The sequence below is a fragment of the Nicotiana sylvestris genome, chromosome 1 (genome assembly GCF_000393655.2).
Source record: "Nicotiana sylvestris chromosome 1, ASM39365v2, whole genome shotgun sequence".
NCBI classification, from domain to species: Eukaryota; Viridiplantae; Streptophyta; class Magnoliopsida; order Solanales; family Solanaceae; genus Nicotiana; species Nicotiana sylvestris.
Genome location: NC_091057.1, coordinates 99,338,768 through 99,359,002, shown reverse-complemented (window position 1 = coordinate 99,359,002; position 20,235 = coordinate 99,338,768). Strand labels below are relative to the sequence as shown.

Here is a 20,235-nt window from a genome sequence, read left to right as displayed (position 1 = left end):
CAAATAGTCAAAGAATTATAATTAGTCAAGAGTCACGGGCAGCAATAGAAACGAGCAAAGGCAAAGGAAGAGGCACGGGAGGACATTTGAAGGATTCATCGCCCGTACCTATTTAGATCATTTATCAAAAGGAACGGATCTGACCATAATAAAGAGCGCATATACGGAATTCGATAGGCATTAAATACCGGACACGTTAGAGAATTTGTATTGATTACAATGATTGTGTAACGTAGCATTCAATGTCTTTAATTATTCATAATAGCCTCATTATGATTTGAAGGAAACGCATATCTTCAAGATACCTATAAAAGGGAGGTATCTAGTCACTTGTAAGCACAGACACAATTGAAATATAATCTGATTCACTTGTTTTTCTCCTGATTACATTCTGGTTACTCCAAATTATTCTCTTCTATATATTCTTTTGATTATCAGTAACTCGCGTTCTTCTAAATTCTAGCTTTGACTGAAATTCTATTTTTTGGTTAAACAACGTACAATTAATTTTAGGTAAATTCTAGCAAAATTACCTTTATTTTGGTGTTTAAAGTTATTAAAAAAAATTCATACTTATGTCATTTTTGAAAGACAGAATGAACGTTTGACATATGATTACATGACAAGTTGCTGTCACATTTTACGCGGACCTGACGGGTCAAGATTGCAAAATTCCAGCAATAAAATTGAAATAAGCTAGTCAAGAGCTTTTGCAGACATTATGAATTTTTTAAATCTAACTTAACACATTAAACCCACTTTTTCAACCAATTGGTCGTCAGCTCCTCTTTGCCGACTCCTAATTTTACATCTGTTCTCCGTCTCTTCCTCTCTTAATTGTTCTTCTTCCCTTATAATTCTCTCGATTTCTTCTCCCCTTGCCAAAACCCTATTCCTATAATCCTTAATTCCAATCTTCTTCTTTCAATTTATCAATTTATTTGCACGTTGATCAGCCATATTGATTCTCTCTGAATTTCTTTTACCCTTTACAAACAAAAATCCCTGCTCTCCATAATCTTCAATTCCCAATTTCTTTTCTTTGTTTAAATTTGTCAAATAATAAGCACATAGATCAGCCATGATGATGCTAGTAAACTGTTCCAATTGTCATACACCATTACAGCTACCACCAGGTGCACGATCCATTCGTTGTGCGATTTGTCAGGCAGTAACACAGTTGGCTGATCCACGTACTGCTCCTCCGCCACCACCTAATCAATACAATCACCCACCACCTGCTTCCTCTGCTGCTGCTGCACCTCCCTCTCCCTACAACCACGCACCTCCCGGTCCCCCACCCAATGCTCATGGTAGAAAGAAAGCTGTGATTGTTGGTATATCGTATAGGTACTCTAGGCATGAGCTGAAAGGGTGCCTTAATGATGCTAAGTGCATGAGACATCTCTTGATGAACAAATTCCATTTTCCTGAGTCCTCCATTCTTATGCTTACTGGTAACATACCCAATCTTGATTAATTCTCATTTCATAGCAATTATATATATTAACCTTGTGTATAAACTAGGATAGTTTCTTTGATCTCGTTTTAAAATTGTTTTGTTGCTTAGGATTAGGAGTTCATTTAGCTGAGGGAATTAGCTTGGGATTGAGACACAGTTAATTGATATAACTTCTTGGATATATAATGAAAGGAAAAATTGGGGTAAGAGTATCTAATTCTGCTCGACCTTAATATTTATGTTTTTTTTTTCTAGGACCTTCAGCAAAAAGGGACTGTTCAGATTGTTTTTACAGCTGAGTTGGTAGTTGTATCCTAGGAAAATTGAAACTGGTAGTTACTTTGTTCAGAATTGTAGTGAAAGAGTGTTATCTTAATAGGCTGTGATTGTTGTGAGATTAATGTACCAAGAAATCGTGTTTTATCGAGTATTTAATGTGTAATTTTTTTTTTTTGGGAAAAATGATTTAAGCTTGTGGAACGGGTAATGTATGATCTGCAGTTTAGGGTTTGGGAGGCATATATGCTAGGAATTCCTTCCTTTCTGTAGGCAAGGTGGCGGCCATAATGAGCTGAATGATTTTCTAGTAAGTTTAGGGAAGAGAGATTAAAAATAAATATTAATCAAGCTGCCAATGTAAATAACACTACATAAGCTTATATGATAGCAACTTTATCAAAAACAAAAACTTCACATGGTGTCAAGCGGAACTTTGATTGAGTGATCTACACCTCCCGGAAGATATCAGATTGCAGACAAGTAAGATTGTGGTTAAGTTTTCTTTTTTTTTGGGCAAATCTATACACAAAACCCCTTTTTCCCTATATACGTATGGTTGCCAAACAATATGAAATGCGTAAATTACCTTCCCAAAGAGTCCCTTTTAAGCGTAGGAATGATTGTCAATAGCATTTTGGTGCTCAAGGGATAGCCTAGTGTGGTAAGGGTCATCCACCATCAACGATCAGGGCGGTTAAAGTCACCAAGGGAGCAACTGAGGAAAAGCCACTATTGGGCTCCTAGGTAGGGGTGGCGGATGTTGTCTTCAAAATCTAACATCTGACATTAAGGGTATTGGTGGACCAGGAGTCATATTAATAGCTTTTTATCATTGTTTTTTCTTTGTTAGTTTAGTCTTGGAATCTCTAGAGTTTTTTAATAACTAGAAACATTCTAAGGCATTACATTTTCCTTTGTACCTAACAAATTTTCTGGGATGAATAGTATTATGATTTTAGGTCGACATGCTTCTATTGGCTGAAACAATTATTTATCATAGTTCATCCATTGTACCTTAGCTTGTCTAAATTCATGATGCAGAAGAGGAGACCGACCCATACAGAACTCCGACTAAACAGAACATGCGCATGGCATTATATTGGCTTGTACAAGGTTGCCAACCGGGAGACTCACTGCTATTTCATTATTCTGGTCATGGCTCAAGGCAAAGGAATTACAATGGAGATGAAGTGGATGGATATGATGAAACTTTATGTCCCCTGGACTTCGAAACTCAGGGTATGATTGTTGATGATGAAATCAATGCGACAATTGTCAAGCCTCTTCCTCATGGTGTAAAGCTTCATGCAATAATAGATGCTTGCCACAGTGGAACCGTTCTAGACCTGCCATTTCTTTGCAGAATGAGTAGGTAGGTCACTGCTCCTTAGTACTTTGTGGTATCTTTCTTTGGTAGAAGTTGCTGTCTATTGTTTGAAACATTTAAGAGTAACTGGATGTACAAGAGGTTGAATTTCGTGAAATATGCTTAATGGGTATTCATGTGACACCTATGAGAACCTAACTGGATCAAAGGTTACGGAAGTATATGTTGTTCTGTTTCATCTAAGGTTGGGGCAGATAAATGAGAGCTGTCTCACTGATAAGTTCTTCTGACATTTGAGGAATGATATGTTCCATGTCATGAACGATTTTTCAGTTCGAGTTTAATTGATTTGACTGAACAGAAAAATTTACAAATATCATGAAGTTAGGCAATACATATGGTGCACTATGTTACTGTTTTGATTTATAAGACATCTTGGGATCATAGGCAGATCTACATTATAAGTTATGGGTGATTACTTACAGAACCAAACACTATTATTTATTATAAAAACTAGAAAATTTATACAAATATATTAACTGAGCACCCAGTCTTAGTAGCAATTTTGAGATGAAAAATAGTTAAGCACCCATGATTTAAAAATTCTAAAACCGCCACTATTGGGATTATCATCACTGAAAATGTTTTATGCTTTTCTCTTTTTTTAGAAGTCATATCAACTACTTGACCATTCTAATGATTATTATTCCCCTTAACCATCAGTTATCTTCAGCTTTTTAGATTCCACTCTTTTTTACGATAATGCTTATTCTTTTAACTTCCTGGAAATAGGAGCGGACAATATGTGTGGGAAGACCATCGTCCTCGTTCTGGTATTTGGAAAGGAACTAATGGTGGTGAAGTAATCTCTTTTAGTGGTTGTGATGATAATCAAACTTCTGCTGATACATCTGTAAGTTTGATTAATCTTATTTCGATTTAAGTAGAAATTATTAGGAGACACCTAATGACTTTGATCTGCAGGCTCTTTCAAAAGTAACTTCAACGGGTGCTATGACTTTCTGTTTCATTCAAGCAATTGAGCGCGGTCATGGAACCACATACGGAAGTATATTGACCGCAATGCGAAATGCCATTCGGCAAGCCGGAAGTTCAGGGGGTGACTTTGGTGGCGGTGCTGTCACATCTCTCATTTCCATGCTTTTGACAGGTGGTAGTGCCGGTATGGGTGGAGGCTTTAGTCAGGTAACTTCAGCATATTTAATTAATGTACTACTAAAGTGTAATGCATTCTTTTACCTTAGTTCCTGAATTATAGAATTCAAACATAGTTCTTGACCTTTTCTCTTTTATGTCACACTTTTTCCAGGAGCCCCAGTTAACAGCTTGCCAGCCATTCGATGTGTATGCGAAGCCATTCTCCTTGTGAAACTCCTTCTGGCCTCCCCCCTCCTTGGTGTGTTTGGATTTGGATTGTTTGTAAAGATAGAAATTTTATCGGCTTCCATGATATGCTGCTTATGCATGAGAATGCGAATAACTTTCTGATGGAATTCTTAATAATGGAATTATTGTTAACATAACTTGCCCTTTAACTGTTGCAGTATCTACTGATTTACTGAATTTTCTTAAGGACCTTTGTTCAAGAAATTAGCTGAGATGTAACCTTTTTCACTACTGGTTGTTCAGACTTCAGAAGTTTGATGCTTACATTCCACTTTTGCTCCTCTGTTTGTTAAAGAAGTTGTGTTTGAAACCTTTCTTGGATTAGACTACACACCACCTCTTGTCCTTTGCACGAGATGTGAAGGCTTGTAAACCGAGTCTCAATTTTTATCATCAGAATACTATTTTTGATCGAGCAAAAAACATAACTAGGCAAAATTGTAGGAAAATTTGCGCACATATAGCAGCATTAGGTCTTTTACACATAAGGCAAGAAAATATTTATATCCATAGCCAAAACCCCTTAAACATGGTAACTTCAATCACGCATCTTAAATGGTTTCAGTTACATACTTCTACTTAATTAAGATAATTAGTTATTACTGTCAGCCAATCTTCTTAGTCGTAACTGACGTATTCCGAATATTCCATATGCCATATAGTATTATTATATAAAGAGATGGGAACCACATAATTGGAAGCAAACAACTGAAAGATCATGTATACTTCTTCTGCCATGGATAACAGAATCACATTTTTGGTTCAACATAGCGGTGAATGGGATATGCAACACATATTTAAGAATTTTAGCGTCGATGGGGTGTTGATCAATATGGAATGGGATTTTAAATCGATTGTTCGGAGATATCAAAGATACTTGGAGTCAGACGCACAAATTGATATGATGGATATTGGATATTCCGTGAAAGAGCATTTTCCACCGATGAAAATATACGACGACAGGAGTTTGGGCTTGTACATGGAGTTGAAAAGCAAAAATTTATCTTTCACTGATTATCCATTGTGTATAACATTTAAAGAGCAGGGTAACGATGATATATGCGCGAATCCAGTTGTTAACAAGGCAAACTCCAATCTTTTTCAGAATTTGTCAATGGTTGACAATCTGAAAACGGTTGAATGGATTAATTCCGGAAACAAAGAGGGCTATGATGTTATGCAGATCGATGAAGAGTGTGTAATCGGAATCAGTACACATCAAGAAGTTAATGAAGGACAGCTGTACAAAAACAAGGATATACTGCAAAACGTCATGAAACATCTTGCAATCCGAGAGAAGTTCCAGTTCAAGGTTGATCGTTCAAATAAAAATTTCAAGTGAACTTCATGTCACTGAATATATGTTTGATATGGTCGGCTGAAGATACATGTAGATAGATAATTGTATCAAGTGAACTTCATGTCTTGTAAATTTAGTATTTAGCAACGCTATATTCCCATATAACACAATTAAATGGTATAAATTTAGTATAATATTTGGGTAAAAAGATTAAACCGATGCTTTAGATTTTATGCACGGATTATACATGAAATGGTATGTGTATGATTTATACGTGCTGTGAGTTAATACATTCGAGTTTTTTACCCAGTTAGAGAATTAATTTTTATATTTGAAACCAAAAAAGTAATTAATGTATTTATACTACAGGTATTATCTTGTATGTGTGGATGATCAATGCTCATGGAATCTTAAGGCATCAAGCCTAAACACCTCGAATATATTTAAGGTGAGAAAGTTTGAAAAAGTTCACACATATGGAAATAATTCCAGATTATTTTCACAGCGGCAGACTACCTCTAATCTTGTTGGAAATTTGATAATGAACAAGCTAGATGATCCAAAGTTGGAGTATACTCCAGCAGAAATACAAGGTGGCCTCAAGAGGGATTATGGAGTTGATTTGAACTATATGAAAGCATGGAGGTCGAGGGAAAAAGCTTTTGAACTGTTGAGAGGTAAACCAAGCGATTCGTATAATAAGTTGCCAAGGTTTTTGTATATGTTAATGCATACAAATCCTGGGTCAGTGACAAGGTTGGAAAGGTCACACGACGGGTGCTTCTTTTATGTATATGTAACACTCTACTCATCAATTAAAGGATGAGAGTATTGCATGCCTAATGTTGTTGTCGATGGTAGCTTTCTAAAATCAACATACAGAGGGACCTTACTGACGGCCTGCACACAAGATGCAGCAGGTGAGTTGAAGTAAACATTCATAGGTAGAAATAATTTCATGTATAATTACACGTGATGCATAACTGTGTATAAATTATACCCTAAATAATCTGAATATTTTGATGGTATCACAGCTTTAACATGTAGTTTTTTTAGTATAAATCATGTATAATTTATCATATCCTCGTTTTTATCCAACAAATCTTCTTTATCGTATTTGATATGTTGTATAATTTACGTTTTAAATAAAGTTAATTTTTGTGATGTTCAATAAGGTAAAATATTTCCGCTCGCGTATGTTGTGGTTAATTCGGAGAATGATACATCATGGGAGTGGCTCTTCCGGAATTTGCGAGAAACATATGGTATAAGGGAAGGAATGTGCATCGTATCTGACAGGCATGAAAGCATTTTGAAGGCAACATCAGTTGTGTATCCAGAAGTGCCTCATTGTGTATGCATATTCCATCTATGGAACAACATAAAGTTGAGGTTCAAGAAGAGCCAAAAGAAAATAAGGCCCTTATTTTTTGCTAGGGCTAAAGCATACAGAGGAATTCAACCAATACATGTGAGAAATATGTACTCTTGATGGGAGAGTTAAAGATTACTTATTTGACATTGGATATGATAGGTGGTCGATAGCGCATTCAACGGTTAATAGGTCCCCTCAAATATTGCGGAATCCATGAATTCTGCGAATAAGGCGGCGAGGGATCTACCTATCTACGATCTGCTTGACTACTTGATGAAGCTGGTTGCGGCTTGGAATAACACAAACAGAAACGGAGCACTGGCATTGCGTGGAGAAGCATGACGGTAAGTTAAATTGGCATACAAGGTATAAAGTTAGAATATATAATGATATTAGAGTGTACTGTAAAAAATGTTATTATATATTTGATGGAATATAATATAGTATGTATCAATATACCGCATATAATGATTTCACTGTATATACTTTATACAATGAAATATGGATTATCTTAAGCATCGAACAAAGCAGCAGTGCTTGTTTAGTTTTCTGGATATGAATTAGAAAGTCTTATCCTATCTGTTGCCCTCTTAGGAAAGAATATTTTTGAGATATTTGAAAATTTGCTTCTTTGTTCATATGTCCACCATTCACTGGTATACATGCTTATAGTGTGAAACTCCTTCGAGATGTATTTTGGAGTCATTGAAATACTTGTATGGGGCCGTCAGCTATCTCTGAGTTTCAGATGCTAGAAAGTATATGCTGATCTTGGTTTAATTTATCAAAAGTCTCTACCTGAATGCATTATGTTATCCTGCTACCCACTTCACTTCATTAATTTTGTTTTGCTTCATTTTATTTTTTTCCCAAGCGACGAGTTTCACCGTGAAACTTTCACACTTAAGTCTATCCTGACTAGATTGCAATTATAAGGTAATCCAACCTCAGTTTTCTCTTTGTCGTCTAATTTCGAAAAGGATCCAACTTAAATGCATTGATTGTACAATCTATTTTTACAGTATCAGTGCTTCTAGATCTGTCACTAAATTAGGCTTACGGTAGAGAATTACATGTCGTAGGTGTATAGGTCGAAATTTGCAGATCTAGATACCATCATTTGTGTGATGCTACTTTTTGACGAAGCAATTACTACTGCTCTCTGTTTTTGATGATTGATGCGCCATTCTTATAATGCCCTTGCAGAATGTGTGATGAAAACTGGTTTTGTATAATGTAGGTTACTCCATCAAATGAACACTTGTATACAGTCGTACATGAGTGCATGCGGGAAAGAAAATGTAGTTGCAGAAGGTTCCAACTGGATGTGATACCATCCATGTGAGCATGCGGTTGGCGATTGTGACAAAATACCACATGGATGAATACAAATATTGCTCGGTATACTGTAGCAAGGATTACATGATGAAGACCTATGAATTTCCGGTTTATCCAATTCCTGACGAAAGTCAATGGGAAATTCTTGAAGATGTCTTAGGGGATGCGGTTAAGCCACCAAATGTAAGAGTTAAACCTGGAAGGCCAAAGAAGTCGAGAATCAAAGGTGCCGGTGAGTCCCAGGAAAAAGGGTGTAACATTACATGTGGTTTGTGTGGACAACAAGGTCACAACAGGAAAACCTGCAGGAATCCTCCAAATAAATGTGTTTAGCTCTTATGCTAGTCTGCTAGTGATATCTCTAAGGAGAAGCTTTGTTCAAGCTTAAACAATATAATAGTTTAATACAAAAAAATGCATTATGTATTATGACAGATCTATTGGGTTCATATAAATGTTGCTATTTCCATATGTACTTCTTATGTCTTATGTCCCTTGTGCAAAAATAAAAATAGATGGCAATGACTAAATTTGACGGCACAAACACATATATATTTCAATTTATCCATATCAGTATTTTATAGTTGTAGATATTGACTTCTCTGTATCAATAATTCTCGTTTATAGAAGTCTGAATGATGTCTTTATAAATATACCTAACAAAAAACTTGCCATAATCAAAACTTTTCGTGAAATATGAACCATATTGATAGTCAAGTTGTAGTTTGTTAAGGTTTATGTGTTGATATATTTCCGACCGTAGTATCAAGATTGAGTGGCATGAGCTGCCATGGGATTACAGTGGAATATGAGTGTGAGATAATTTTGCCCCGAGATATGCTTTTGTGTGACTGATCTTCCATGGAGGCACTAGTATATGGGGAGTAAGATACATTTGCTAACAAGTTAAAGGGAAAAAAATTTCCAATGCAGAATGTACAGTGATTGGGAATTCAAGGTTGTTAATGTTTAATATGGTAATGTGAATCGTAGGTTTGTGGGACAATACATTACATGCTACAAGGTTTACACATGCAACAGATGTGAAGAGGCAGTTTATCTGTTTGCAAAGATTTTTTAACGTTACCTCCGTTAATGTGCTGTTGTTGTAGATTAACGATTCTACACGGTATAATGTCACTGATTTACTTTGAAAAATGCAATTAATAATGTGTGTTTGAAAATTCTTGTGCATATATAGGCGTGCATCCATGTTTTTGGTTTAAATTTGGTTTAGTATGAAAATGGATAAATATTTGAAAAAGTTATACCATAAATAATTTATCCCTAGATCTGTGAAATATTTGAAAAAGTTATACCACAAATAAAATAATCCTTAGTGAGGGTATAATATATACATGTTACAAGTGATTTATCTTCTGGTTGGGAACTGGCTGTAGCACTAGCACAGTATAAATCTTTATTTCATAAAGGATCAAAAGCTGATAACACAAGTAAAAAGACATCGTAAAAGTATATTTGCAATTACTAATGCAAGTACTATTCTGGTATATGGATAAGACATAAATTCCAGTCATATATTGACAGCATAAATGCACTTGTTCATGGACATTATTCAACTTCATAAAACGTATATACTTAAAGACAGTTAACTTCACACATAGCTCCACTTGTTTAGTAAAAGAAAACATTATATGAAATGCATCTGAAACAAATTAAAGCAATACTACATAAATTAGTAAAGCTACTAATTATTCATATCTACACTACCCTTTTATATTATTTTCGTAGGGACTTCTGCTTCGCTGACAACCAGATGATCTTGCTTCATTCTTCCGTAACTCCACAACAACGACGCAAACCTTATTTATGCGTTGAGCAGTGATATCACACACATTTTTGCTCGCGCTTTGACCACATATGAAGGATTCTGCAAACATCGCCACAAGCACACCTGATTCTCTGCATTTAAAGCATACTAATTTTTGTAAAAAAAAATGCAGTGCACACTAAAAAATTATGTTGTACTCTAAAAGTATAATATACAAAAATATAACTCATAGTATGACTTACGCATCTTGCTGCCAAGGGTGGCAAGTGAAGCTCTTGCTTTAGGCCCCCAAATATTTAAGGCCCCTAAAATATATAGTACTACTATATCATTATATAATACATGTAATTTATATTTATACAATTATAATAAAATATTTTAAATTCTAATATTTATTTAAATTTGGTAGATGTAGGATTGAATGAGTTAATATGATAAAACTTTCTCCCACTAAATTAAATAATATAGTTATCTTCTTATCAATTCTATTTTTCTTTCTTTCTTTTTTCATATTTTTTACTATTTTACTTTCTAATTTAAAATCTAATTCTCTAAATTAGCTATTCCTTTTTGTCACATTTGATAGATCCTCATATCAGTAATCAAGTTCTTTTGTGTCTCTTTTTTTTTTTAACTAAGAAATCCCAGAGACAATTATCGTAAGGTTCAAAATATGATCGATAGTAGGCTCAATCCTTTTACCATTTTCATTTAATGCTATATTTTTTTTTATAGGGAGTTCAATAGCATATGGCTTACGCCTAACCCACATATTATACGTTGTTCTCTCACCACTTTTTTTGTCTCAATATTATATGGATATTATGAAAGAAATTTCAGGGTCTTTTAATATATTTTAGTTTTAAGCCACCAGTTCCATTGAGACGCCCTCATTAATGATCAACAATTATTTATAGACCACTGCCCATGAACGTGTTATTCAACAGCTTCATTCACATTTGATAACTAAATAACACATTCACTGATTGTTGTCTTATCTTAATTGAGACTGTATAAAATTTGATTGAGAATAGCATGAGGATGAACATGTGGCTCGATTAGGAGACTAGTAAAGCTTTAATTTAGGTCCCCAAAATTTTTTAATAATGAATTTTATGATTTTATTTCAAGTTAGACAATATTAAAGTTTGCAAAAGAAAAATACAATAAACCTTGGACAAAAGAAAGAAAGACGGACTATCTACTCTTTAACACTAAAAATATTTTAGAACTTTGAATTAAATTACTTAGATTTTCATATTAGTAAATATATTTTTTTACAACAAAATCAGAGGTAACATATTAAAAATACATATCTTACATCCAATTTATTTAATAAATGATAATACTACTATGTGAAGTTAAAGGTTTCATCATTTAAGCATGTTATACTATAAATAATAAGTATAATGGCAGCACTATTTTTTTGTATAAGTGTGTGTATATATATTAATAAAAAAGTATAAGGCCTCTTATTAAATTTCGCTTTAGGCCACAAACTTTATGGAGCTGCCATTGCTTGCTGCACTGGCAAACCATCAACCATAACAACATCAAATTGTTCTTCTTGTGTCTTATCTTTATATGATCCCTTATTCAATTCAATATCATTCCTTTTGTTATAAAAACCAAGAGCGCACAAGAAGTATGGGATAATAACAGCATATGCGTCTACTCCTTTGCGAACTTTGGATTTGTGAGATGCATTTTCCTTTGAATCATAAAGAAATATGCATCTTTCTTTGAAAGACATTACTGCTAGTACCCAGTAATCATTGTATACAGCATTAATGGGGAATAAGATGTGGTCGACGGTGTGCCACGGGCTGTTACAAAGGATTTCATCACAAAGAATGTAACGGACAATATCGTGCTCCAGGTTCAAAATAAGGTTTTTTTATTGTGTGCAATGAATTTCTCATACAGAGCCTTAATCTTCAGATCAAATAGATAATTTGTACTCGTGAACTTGATCTGAACATCAGGATCATATTTGCCCATTTTCCTCAAATAGTAAAATAAGACGTCCACATACTGTCAATAATACAAAAAAGATATTTATAACATCATGTATAATAACAACATATACTTCATTTATGCACAGAAAACAAAACTATTGTTCTGTTACATTCATTCTATCTAAATAAATACTCCTAAATTGGAAACAATTATACCTAAATATTCGATGTATTTTACTTTAACGTACCGAATCAGTTATGGGTTGACCTTTGTAGGCAAGCTTGTGGAACCACTCCTTCTTGCCGACATGCAATACACCAAATTCAAACAGAGGGTGTAATGCATTATCCTTCTTGGCGTAAACACAAGTCCTGTACAAATATCACGATTATCCAGCGTCAACAGAATAAACTTCAAAAGAAGAATATGTATCATAACTAAAACGAGTACTCACTTCCTTTTTGTCCTCAAACCTGTAGTAACCCATGTCTTGAACTCGCTCGTAATCTTGTTGTAATCATTATCACTGGCAAAACACACAAACGGGTGCCCTCCAGTGATAATAGTCTTCATTGATGATCCTCCAGCAGAACTAGCGCCTGACGGAAAATTAGTCAAGAAAGGTGACTTATAGATCGATGCAGGGCGCCTCTCTCTTTTAGAATATTCTGGGGTATGTTCAGATGCCATAGAATTTGTATATTTAACAATCTGAGATTCGGGGACGTCAACATAATATTCATCCATGAGGTCTTTGGCTGAATAGCAAGCACAACATTAGCATATTGATTAACTTAAGAAAACGTAATACACATTCGAGGGAATATAACATGTAGAAGGTGTATAATAAGTTATACGTATTCGGATAAAATATAACATGAATATAATGTGTAGTAAAAAATATACATGTGGTTATAAGTAAAATTATAACTAAATTGATACTACGTATATGTAAAGATTTAAGGAATATGACTTGGGGATATCTATGACATAATTACTAAAATATTACAATATATCAAGCATACTTACCAGCTATCGAAGGGTTTGTATATTTAACGATATGGGATTCGAGGACGTCAATATAATATTCCTCCATAGGATCTATTGCAGTTTCTCCAGCACCAAAATCAGCATCTTGATATACTTTACGTACGTAATAAACAGTTCAAAAAATCCAATAAATGTGAAAATTAGAACAATTAGCTATAACTATTAAAACTAATGATATAGATAGCTCTGTATGTTCATGATGCAACTAAGATATATTTAATTATAATAAAAATATTGTGTAGTGGAAGAATAAAAAGTGGGGATATCAGTGAAATACTAACTTAAATGATTATTGTATAAGCGAATGTACAAATACAAGTTATATCATTGTGTATAAGCATGATCAGCAATTCAGTTCCATTTGTTTATACTAGGAATATTACATTGATCTGCATGTGTCAAATAAACAAAATGTAAATTATATGTTGTATAAACGTGGTTTCGTTAAAAGATAATTGATATAAAATGAAAAATATATCTACATATGCAACAAATATATATCATAAGTCAGAGGAAATGTAACAATTATTACCACCAAGCCCATCGATATGAGCTTCATTCTCGTCATTTTTGTTGTCGAAGCGATATGTTTCATTGTATCCACAGTCCACATCTTCCTTGTCATGTAAACCATCACTGCCAACGTACATGTCTCGTTTGCAAAGTCCTCCCTCATGCTAGTTTAAAAAATAATAATTAAAACTTTTTAATCCATCCCATGAAAGAATTAATAAAACATTTCCACCATAGGTCAAACATTGACAAAATTAATAGTAGTTGTCATAAATACCTCAGAAGCACTGGATATATCCACTTTCTTTGACAATGACTCAACAGCGTTAACTAAATTGGAATTAGATTCCGCAATGAACAAATTCAGCATCTGAAGTTCCTTTTTAATCTAGTGAAACAAACTTAAAATATTAAATAGTATATTTAAAAATAATAAATTAAAGGTTAAACCAATCAGATGAACATACCATCTGAAAATCTTCCTTTAATTCCTTCTGACTCTTGGATAGACGTTTGACCTCAGCTAACAGATCCATACTATCAGTTGCATCCTTTAAATTTGATTTTATGTATACCTTAGGTGGCAGATGCGGAGGAGATTGAAAGACATCGTCGCCATGTTCTTATACAAAATCATCCCTAACTGTTGCATTGTCTTCCAACGTATCGTCAAAAAACTCAAGGACATCCATACTTGATTTCTCAAGTGTTGTTGGGAAAATATTCCTCATCTTCAACTAAGAAGTAATGTAGATTAACATATTAAGATAATATACAAAATATTTGATATTTATTAACATGAAAGAACTATAACTCAAATTACCTTTCTGTCAGAAAGTAACTTTGACGCTTCACTTGATGTAGGATTATTAATCACTTTCCAACTAGTTATGCGAGGGATTCTGTGCTGAACAAACACAGCTATTTGATCCTTAGCTAGAGGACAACATTCATAAAACCATATTTGGAATGACAATGGAAGTCCAATTCAAAATGACCAATTGAGACGAGACTATCAGGAAGTGATGATAATAAAAAGGAATTTATAAAGTACAACACAACAATCTTCATTGCATCCTGATCGGATGACCATCTCTTTCCTTCAAAACAATCGATTATAGCTTGACTATTAAGCTTCTTAATTCCTGGAAAACAACGATCAATCAAACCACAACTTTTGTTGTAATCATAACGCTTATGCGCTACACCGGTACAGTTTAGATCGGTAACGAGTGCAAACTCACCAATACCAAAACGTATTTTACTACCATTCAAGGAGAGCCACAGTTCATCTCTATTATCATGAACAACCTCTCTCAACAATAGAGAGTGAATCAAACGGGGTTGCATACCTACAATCGGCAAATCAAGGAAGTACCCAAAACAAGTTTCTCTGAACATTGCAAATTGTCTCGAATTCAGATGTTTCATCAATGTTTTGAACAATGCAAATATTGCTGTTAGCACCAATCTTCAATTTAGAATGATCTTGTGGTTTGAAATAAAAATCCCAAACCTGCAATCAATTATAGTATAAAAAATTTATTCATTTAAGAAGCATATAACTGTTTTACAACTTAAACAGACATATAAGTCAAAAACTATTATACCGAATTAGAGGCAAAACAAATGGATATCCAAGGTGAAATTCACTAAGACATTTATATATGATTGCATCCAATGTTTTGGTTAAAATTGGGTTTAGTATGAAGGTTTCCAATTGCTGTAGTCATGTGAAATACATGTAAAGTGGTTATACCATATTATTAAGTGTATAATTTAACCGAATTCATATGAAATGTAGGTAAAGTTGATCCTTCATCAAAATAGTCTGATTATTGAGGGTATAATTTATACATGTTATGAGATGTAGGTAAAGTAGTTATACCAATAAAATAGTCTGATTGTTGAGGGTGTAATTTATACATATTATACATCATATATAAATTATACATGAAATAATTATGTAGTACCATACTTATTTCAATGTTGGTAGACAGAGTAATCACAATCTATCCAACAACATATACCAACATATACTATAGATGCCAATTACTCTCTATGATTGTGAAACAATATAGAAGTACAGCCAATATACAAGCATGCCAAAGTGCGCACCTACTAGAAATGCGTTCGATAAATATAACAAGTATAAATAATGTTTAATTAAATTGTAATATAAACATACAATGCCTTAAGATTCAGTGTCTGTTCTTTAGCCTCATCAACCTTTCTCTTTTTTTGTGCTTCACAACTCGGATAGTATATCCACAAATTCATATTCTACATCTTTTTTCTCCTTAAACTTTATTATCCTTTTATGCTTCTTTGTATCCAATGCAACAACATTTTCTTTTTCAACTTGATTATAATTTTTTGGAGTGATATCTGGCACACACTCCTCCCTCCCGTCTCTCAATAATTTCCCCTTGTTCCGCCGCCTCTGGTTCGCATTCGTTGCAGGAGTTTCATGCAACAAATCAAAAGTGGGATGAGTAAGAGGTATGATATTTTTATCGCTGTCTGATGTAGAATCAGAGTAGGTATCCCTAATAGCCTTAACAGCGGAGACATCCAAATTCGAACTACTACCGAAATTGTTCTTCGATTCTTGTTATATGAAGAAACACTTTGAAAGCCTAATAGAAATAATTCAAAAACAGATATACAATTCAAATATATATATATACCATTTCTATGGATTGTGGATTTATTTGGAGGGGTTGATTGAGCACATTGATGAAATCACGGACGAAATATCTGTGGATATTCTTCAAAAATAAACAAAATCCCAAACAATTGATCAAAAGGATAAGAAGAGTGGAGCTAAATCTTTGTGAATTGTCGGAATGATTGAGCAATCTCTCCGTGATTTTTTTGAATAATTGGGTGAATTCCGAAAATCCATATGTTTTAATTTTATGGAACGATTGAGAGAATTATGCATGCCTAATTGATTGCATATTATGATAGATTGAGAGATTGGAGAAAATAAGATTAGAGAAATAGATTGAAAGATTGTAGAAAATAAGATGAGAGTAGGGGTGTTCATAAAAATCCGAAAATTTGAAGCAAACCAAACCGACCAAAAAAACCGATACTTTTTGGTTTGGTTTGGTTTTGTTTTGGTTTTGAAATTTAAAAACTGATCAAATTTGGTTTGATTTTGGTTTTAATTAAAAAAAACCGAATATAGGAGTAGTTATTTTAAATTTATTATTATACCTATATATATGTATACTTTTATACAAAGTTTTAAAAAATTTATAGTAAATATTAATCGTTTGCACTTTTAGTACAATTCTTTACCTTTACATTCTAGTTTAATTGGTAGTTTTCTTTTGTTAAGTGTAAGAATCTATTTCATGTTAAAAATAATATATTTTTAATTGAGTCCTTAAATTATTCATCACTATTTGATTCAATTATCATCAACATATCTTGGTAAATAATAGATTTCTACGTTGAAAATGTGGTCGCCGAAATGTGTGTTTGATAGTGTATTTCTTATATTTAAGAAAAAGCCGACAAATAACCGAAAAACCCGAAAAACTGACATAAATCGAATCGAGAAAAAACCGACTTAATTGGTTTGGTTTGGTTCTAATATTTGAAAAACCGACTTAATTGATTTGGTTTCTTTTTAGAGAAAAATCGATCCAAACCGAACCATGAACACCCCTAGACGAGAGAAGGAGATAATAGAATAGAAAGGATATCTGATCTCTTTCACACGATGAGAGAGAGTGTGAAAATTCCAAAAATCCCATGATTTGTGCCTTTTGCCTTGGTCATTAATTATTTGGTTATATTTACGATATGCTTCAAATGTAAAAAAATCTTCCATTTATGTAATAATTAGAGATTGCTAATATTTTTTTAAATATTTTTTAAAAAGTACTTAGCCATGTATATTTCTCTTGGCATAGAATATCCTTGTCTTTCCGAAATTTCTTCTTTTTTAATGATCTGGTTTGCGCTCTTTATTTTCTCTATGAATTCTGATAAATATTTCTCTTTTATTCAATCCATTAATCATAGACGTTTTAGTCGAGAGGTCTACCTACTCCCTGAAGTCTTGGCAAGGATTACTTAGGTGAGCTTGTATATTCAGTTTTTGAGCTTTCAAGAAGTGTTTGCTTGAGCTTTTTTTGCAAAAGTAAAAAAAGTTAAAATTTTCTCTTAATTTTTTTTAAAAACAACTCAAACAAACAGAGTTTGCTAGCAGAGGTGCAGCCATAATTTCAACTTTATGAGTTCTTGATTTTAGAACGACTACTGCAAATGCCAATAACTGGATTCTAAGTTTAAATTACAAAAACTAGTGGGGCAAACTATTATTATGTCTACTATGAGAAAAATTCAGGAGAGTATTAATGGAATTCTTACCGCATTTTGTTTACGTTGATGAATAAGATACAGAAAGTATAGAATAGTTTTGCTTTCCACCCCTTCTACAGATGGAACAAGGGAGAAATAACCCTTTAAATGTGTTACTGATTTCATATTCTTTTCCTCGGTTTATGTTGTATACCCCCCCCCCCCCCCCCCTTGTATTGATGCTCAAGTTCTTTTTTTTAATCCAAAGGAGAATTTTATTATATATCAATTATTGTGCACACTCCAGTTGGCGGTCTTTGGGGTGGGGGGTGGGGTGGGTTTCTTCTATGTTAGGGCAACTATACATGATTATTGATTAGGCACTTAAACTGACACCAGGTTTGGTTAGGAGGAAGGGAGAAATAGAGGGAAATTCAGTTGTTTATTTCCCCTTAGTAAAGAACTATTGACTTGCTTTTTGTTGTTTGGTATGGATGTAATGAAAGTAATTGAACACATTGTGTGGGCTAAAAATATTACAATTATATGTGGTCCAAGTTGATATTAAGAGAGCCTTCGAATGCTGTCATGCGTCATCAATGTGCTTTCAACAGAGGATGAAGGCGAGGTCGAGGTGACCTAACAAAAGTCGAAGACGAAGTCGAGTCGACTCAATAGAAGGACGCGAACAAACACTCCCTTTAGCAGGATAGTAATGACTAGTTTTAGAGATAAGACCTTATAGAGAATATTTCACGAGTATTCCTCCCATCTATACTATTAGAAATTTTATGGCTCATGTGCCCTTATAAATAGAAAGAGAAAGAATTGTAGAGTGGATTGGATACTCATTGTAAGAAACAACACATTGATATTCTCCGAAGATTCTTGCTTTATCATTAACATACAAAATACACCTTTTCTTTAGATCTGTGCCTATTATTTCTCCCATGATCCAAGGAGTATCTGAAGATTCTAAGGCTTATCATCATCCATCTTTGTCAAAAGGAATATCAAATAATCTCACCTTTTTTGGGAGAGTCACTTGCATTTATTTACATAAATATCATTCATTATCATTTATTGTTATTTAATGCTATCTTTTTTGTTCTTGGGCCATTAAATACACTAAATAAGAAATTAATTTGGAAGGAACTCTCAAGGCGCATGTTAAGCGAAAATAGCTAACGTGCACCATCCATGGCACACCAGAAACGTTTCCTCAATCAAAGATGAATCATCTAGAGTTGTTACACCAAAGACGGGAGTTCTACAGAACTTAGCCCCAATTCAAATAGGGCAATGGATGATGGGTATGGGTAGTGCTCCAACGATATTACAAGCACTAAATCGAGATCAATCGGAGGTTCCAGACAAGCAACAGATGGAGGTAGAAGACCAGCAACCAGGAGCTCAAAATGTAGCAAAAAAATTAACATTCTCTGCAAACTCTAGTGCGGTCAAGCCAACCATGGCGGATATAGTCAAAGGTAATCAAGCTCAACATCTAGGGTAGGAACTTAATTACTTCCCCGACCCTGAAAGATAGAATTAAAGTCGTCAAGCTCAGTGCTAATGCCATAGAATTGCAAAATAAAAAATGGAGGTCAGCCCTAATTGGCTATGTAATTGGGGGTAATCCTTCATTTAAAGATATGCTCAAATTTGTCTATGGGGTATGGAATACTGTCACAACTCCGCAGGTTTATCTCCATGATGAAGGCTACTTCATATTTAGATTTGATGATGAAGAAGACAAATTGAAGATTATGCAGAATGGGCCTTATACTTACAATAATAGGACTATGATTTTGAAATAATGGGTACCAAACTTCAAAATAGCTGAAGAATCACTGAATGCAATACCAGTATGGGTAGTGTTTCCAAACTTACCTATCCAGTATTGGGCGATAGAAAATCTGGGACGAATAGCTAGTTGTTTGGGGAAACCAATATGTACTGATAAGCTCATAGCAAAAGAAGAAAGATTCTCCTATGCCAGGGTACTCATTGAAATGGATGTGGCTCAGCCCCTTCCTGAATCAGTAACACTAGAGGAGCCTGATGGTAGCTGCATTTTGCAATCAATTGAGTATGAGTGGAAACCATAATA

The 20,235-nt window shown here is 33.9% G+C and overlaps 2 protein-coding genes and 1 long non-coding RNA gene across 3 annotated transcripts; 2 read left to right on the top strand and 1 right to left on the bottom strand.

The window, feature by feature from the left end:
* The first annotated feature begins 718 nt into the window (after positions 1 to 718).
* Positions 719 to 4,612, top strand: LOC104240966 (metacaspase-1). The gene is made up of 5 exons (XM_009795875.2): positions 719 to 1,457; positions 2,783 to 3,113; positions 3,861 to 3,981; positions 4,053 to 4,274; positions 4,399 to 4,612. Exons 1-5 carry the CDS (start codon positions 1,082 to 1,084, stop codon positions 4,456 to 4,458), a joined length of 1,110 nt encoding a protein of 369 aa, XP_009794177.1. The 5' UTR covers positions 719 to 1,081; the 3' UTR covers positions 4,459 to 4,612.
* Positions 4,613 to 6,486: 1,874 nt separating this feature from the next.
* Positions 6,487 to 8,804, top strand: LOC138880137 (uncharacterized). Its single transcript, XR_011402735.1, has 3 exons — positions 6,487 to 6,695; positions 6,951 to 7,494; positions 8,391 to 8,804. It is a non-coding gene; the product is annotated as an uncharacterized lncRNA (long non-coding RNA).
* Positions 8,805 to 12,096: 3,292 nt separating this feature from the next.
* LOC104240964 (uncharacterized) lies at positions 12,097 to 15,466 on the bottom strand. Its single transcript, XM_009795873.2, has 9 exons — positions 15,413 to 15,466; positions 14,626 to 15,318; positions 14,270 to 14,539; positions 14,080 to 14,190; positions 13,822 to 13,966; positions 13,269 to 13,382; positions 12,694 to 12,997; positions 12,487 to 12,610; positions 12,097 to 12,314 (listed from the first exon to the last, which is right to left on the bottom strand). The coding sequence occupies exons 3-9, from the start codon at positions 14,336 to 14,338 to the stop codon at positions 12,162 to 12,164; spliced, it is 1,020 nt and encodes a 339-aa protein (XP_009794175.1). The 5' UTR covers positions 14,339 to 14,539; positions 14,626 to 15,318; positions 15,413 to 15,466; the 3' UTR covers positions 12,097 to 12,161.
* Positions 15,467 to 20,235: the final 4,769 nt, after the last annotated feature.